We start from the raw sequence: 4,786 nt of genomic DNA, 5'->3' as shown, positions 1-4,786 counted from the left end.
CTAAAAGTATATAACTAGCAGCTGGCAAAGCCAACATTCAAATTCAGGTCTTTGGATTCCAAATCAAAAGCTACTTATTCAGGTTGAGGCTATGTCACCAGGATGTGGAGAAAAGAAAATCCACTACTCTGGCTGACCTTCCAAGAACCAGGAGGGTGGTAACTTGGGGAAAGAAGGAGAATCTCTTCTTCACTGGCATTCTTGGAAACTAAGGACCTAATCTATTGTCTCAGGAGAGAAGAGGTCATCAGCCTTTGGCCCCATTCTCAGAATGTTGTAAGGTACACACTACTCTAAGGAAAGATTCTTCCAGGGAGTTCCATAAATGGGAGTGGGGAGCCCTCTATGGCAAGGCCTGTCCTGGGGGAGGGAGGTTAGATAATGGTTTAATGGCCAGTGTATGGATCTGGAGTCCAAAATCCCTGAGTTTGTCTCTGGGTTCCATAATTTCATGACTTGGGGAAAGTAATTTAATATTTCAGCCTTGGTTTCTTTATCTTTAAAGTCTGAGGGAGAGGCCTTGGAAATACCTTCCAATTTACACACTTTATGAGCTGGGGAAGGACACAAACTTGACTTCCTATGATACTCCAGGAAGAAAGACCTTAAGTGTCTGAGATAGGGGCAGAACAACCTAGAAGAGAAAACAAAGGTGATGGGGGAAAGTGTAGGCAAATCTTTTTGATAGTTTCAGTTATAAGACAAACCAGAGAAGTGAGGGAGCTGTGGAACTCCTTACCCAAAAGTACCTAAGCTCAGGAGAAATGCTATCTGCACTCCTAGGGCAAGGAGATGGACTGGATAAAACCTGGAGGTTCCTTCCAGAACAGAAATTAATAGAAGAGACAGGACAGGAAAGAGATCATCTGATTTCTACAGCAAATAGGCTGGGGGTAGAGGATGGAGAGAAGAGAGATTGCATTCATAAGTCCACAGGGAACTCGGACTCCCACAAGTTACTATGGTTAGGGCCTGGCAAAGACCTTAGAGATGATTTGGTCCAACCTTCATTTTAGGAAAAAGTAAAGGTGAGAGAGGAGAAGTGATTTACACAAGGTCATCCATGAAGGCCTGGGGTTTGAATCCCTGCCTTCTGACTTATAATTTGGTGATCTTTCAAACCACTCCTTAATTCTACAACCCCTTCCTTTTCCCTCCTCACCCCACTCCCAGTTTTCTGTTATTTTCCAGTGGGGGAAGTGAGGCTCAAAGAAATTAAGGGACCTATGGAGAACTCACTAATGCCATCCCAGGGAGGACAAAAGAGTTTCTCTAAAGGTCATTGGCCCAGGCTACTTTGAGACAGTCTTCAGCACCTTTGATCTTGTGCTCTCTAGCATGGTAAGTGAGACCCTTCAAAAGTGCTTTTGGTCCAGATAGTAGAGTGGGCAGAGAATGGGCACACTATTACTTGATGGCTTTCCTCCTTTCTTTGTTCCAGTGTCTCGTAGGACTCTCTCCCTTGTTTCCTTTCTCTCCACACACTTGGACTCGCCCAGGAAATTTAATGGGACTCAGCAGAGTCTGTGAGTAAATGGACAAGGTGGATAGAGGGAAGAGAAAGAAAGAGTGAGAAGAGGGGGCCGAGGAGTGGAGCAGGCCGGGAGGGAGCGAGAGGAAGTTCTGGTCCTCCAGTTTGTGAGGGTCTTTGATGATCCCAAAGTTGCTGGAAAGCAGCGGGTGGAGAGCAGTGAACTCCAAGGCGGACTGAATGATCCCCCCCCTTCCCACCCCGCCCCCAGGCCCTTTGTCCCTATCCAGCTGTGCCCTACGGAGGGAGGGAGAAAGGGAGGGAGGGTTCGCGTGGCGGGGCCCCGAAGGCTAGCTGTGCTGATTGGCCCGTTGGGCAGCCAGCAGTGGGGCAGGCACGCTCCCGGCCCGGGCCGATAAGATAAAGCGTTCTGAGGGGGGCACACGTCTGGTGGCTCCGGAAATCCCCCGCTGTCCCTGGGGCGGCGAGCAAATATAAGGAAGGGCCTTGGCGCCTGCCCGACGAGTCGTGTGCTGGACGTTCCGCTTGCAGAGCTTCTAGACTTCCCTCTACTCTCTGTCCTTCCTCCTCCTCAGTGCTCAACCAACCCGGCGCAGAGAGGCCCCAGGAGGCCAAAGCCAGCATTCTCTCTTGAGACAGGCAGGAGGACTGGAAGGGGACTCCCGGCTCCGCTCTGACTGTGTTCTGCCTATATCCCTCCGAGCTAGGTAAAACTTTCTCTGGGGACACCCCGAGGTCACCGGGTGAGGGTCGAGGGGCGGACGGGTGCTTTCTCACACCGAGGCAGGCTCCTGGGCGATGGATATCTGGACCCTTCCTCTCTCCCAGGGAGCCTGAGCCCCAGGGCTCTCAGCCAGGGCGGGGACAAGGGTGGGAGTCCCGCTGAGACTACTCTTACTGCCTACTACAGGATGTCCCCCAAACCCACCTGCGTGGTGACCAGCGAGCCGTCCTTCCCAACAGCTTCAGACGCTGACCCTGCCAACAACGCCGGCCTATGCTCTTCCTGTGCCCAGTCCCCTCCCGGCAGCCCCAACCCAGCGCCTCCACCGGCTGGCGCCGAAAGCGAACTGCGGGGCCTTCCCAAGAAGGGCAGGGCGCGGCGCGGGGGGCGCAGTCGCCCCAAAAGCGATGCAGCACTAAGCAGACAGCGGCGCAGCAGGCGCATGAAAGCCAACGACCGAGAGCGCAACCGGATGCACAACCTCAACTCCGCACTAGATGCGCTGCGAGGCGTTCTGCCCACGTTCCCAGACGACGCCAAGCTCACCAAGATTGAGACGCTGCGCTTTGCGCACAACTACATCTGGGCGCTGACCGAGACGCTGCGCATGGGGGAGCACGGCCTCCGGGGACTGGGGCTGGGCTTGGGGCTTGGCCTGGCTCCAACGCCTCTGCCCTCTGGGGAGCTTGGCAGCCCCCATAGTACCTCCTCCTCCGCAGGGGAGTGGGGCTCGCTCTACTCTCCGGCCTCGCAGGCGGGCAGCCTGAGCCCCACCACCTCGCTGGAAGAGGCTCCACTCTTACACGCATCCGGCTCCCCTGTCTGCCTGTCTTTCCCTGACTTTGTATAAAGAGGTCCAGGAGAGTCTGAGAGGAGAGCGGGTTCTTAGAGCCAACCCACTTGCCCGCGCACAGGCGCACGCTTCTGAGCACTTACTCTGCAGCCTTTGGGCAGTATTTCCATTTCAGATTCTTCTTCCGTCGTCCCCAGATTCTCCCAGGTTTGGTGGACTGAAGCATAAGTCTTCTCGAGTAAGCTAAGAGCCGGCATGCCGGGAAGTGTCTGTAATTTAGCCGTCAGGTCCCACCGAACTCCTACAAAGAGGAACAGATTAATAGTGCCAAATTTAGTTTCTCGTTCTCTTGGCCACATGGTCCTCTGCCTGACCTGCTCTCTGCTGCCTCCTGTCTCTCTCTGTCCAGCCTGGGCTGAGCCTTTTCTTCCCTCCCCTCGTTATCTCCTTGTGTCTGTGTCTCTGCAAGTTTCATCTCTGTCTCAATTTCTTTCAATGTCTCTCTTCCTGACTGCCTAGTTCTGCATATGCGTCCTTCCTCCGCTTGGGGCTGCTTTCTTTCCTACTTAAAGCGCCCGAATCCCCCAACCTCCACAGCTCCGCGATCACCAGCTCCTCTCTTATTCAATCGCGGGAGAAGACAGCCTTCTCCTCTAGCACTTTCCGGAGCTGCCGCTGGCGATGGGAACAGTGGTGAGGTCTGTGTCCGAAGGAGCTCTGGGTCCAAAAGGCTGCACTTGCGGCCACGGTTCTGACTTATCCTCTCCAGCCACCCGCTTCTGGGTGATGGAGGTCCGAACCCCTGCTCTGGAACTGGAGCGGACAGTCGCTCTTCTTAAAATCAGGTCGTGATTTTTATCTTTTGGAATTATTTTTTGGTACTCTGACACAGTAAATTATATTAATTTTCCGTTTTGTATTTATTAATATTTCATAGCTGGAAAGTATATATTTTGTAAATAAGATTATTTTGACCTTGGCGAAAGCCTTTTTGGTGCCAATAAAATAAAGGAAGAGGCTGTGTGGGAGCTAATTGACTCAGCGACGGTCAGGGGTGAGGGTGGGCACGATGCGAGGTTTCAGTCGCTAGGAGGATCCTTTGAAATCTAGAGGCAAGGATTCTTAATCTTTGCATATCAGAGCCCCTTTGGGTAGTCTGAAGAAGCCCAGGAACCCTTTCTCAAGACTATGTTTTTAAATACTCGAAGGCGAAAATGCTAGATTTCTGTTAAAGATTATAGAAAGTCAAAATAATTTTTTCCCCCACCAAGTTCACCCACCTCATTTGACATATGAAAAAAGGAGATCCACCCCCTCCAGGGCAAAGGATTTGTTCAAGGTCACACAGTAAGCAAAGTTGAGACTCGAACTAGGTTTTTTGGCATTTAGAGGATCCCACCCCTACCCAAAGTTAGGGGGAAGCAGAAATACGCTTAAACAAGGAGTCTCTGTAGTCAATTAGGACAGTAATTTATAGAAGAGTACCTTTAAAGTTGCAGAGGACCTTTTTACAGGGAAGGAAATCAAAGCCCATAGAAGTTAGGAGACTTGCTTACCATAACAGTAGTAAATGAGAAAGCTAAGATAGGAATTCCTTTCTTCGGAAGGTTTTTACACACACACACACACACACACACACACACACACACACACACACACACACACACCTCCCCTCCCCCCCAATCCAGGATACAAGGGTTTAGAATAACTGCAGGAGAAAGAGAGAAAGAGGGGAAGCTCTTGGAGTGGGCTGTGCCTCTGGGATAGTGCTCTGCCA

At 51.7% G+C, this 4,786-nt stretch overlaps 1 protein-coding gene across 1 annotated transcript; it reads left to right on the top strand.

The window, feature by feature from the left end:
* The first annotated feature begins 2,403 nt into the window (after window positions 1-2,403).
* Window positions 2,404-3,893, top strand: NEUROG3 (neurogenin 3). The gene has a single exon (XM_001374485.3). The coding sequence runs from the start codon at window positions 2,404-2,406 to the stop codon at window positions 3,064-3,066; it is 663 nt and encodes a 220-aa protein (XP_001374522.2). The 3' UTR covers window positions 3,067-3,893.
* Window positions 3,894-4,786: the final 893 nt, after the last annotated feature.

This window comes from Monodelphis domestica, chromosome 1, assembly GCF_027887165.1.
Source record: "Monodelphis domestica isolate mMonDom1 chromosome 1, mMonDom1.pri, whole genome shotgun sequence".
NCBI classification, from domain to species: domain Eukaryota; kingdom Metazoa; phylum Chordata; class Mammalia; order Didelphimorphia; family Didelphidae; genus Monodelphis; species Monodelphis domestica.
The sequence above is the reverse complement of the archived record's forward strand: the minus strand, read 5'-3'. Positions and strand labels throughout refer to the sequence as shown.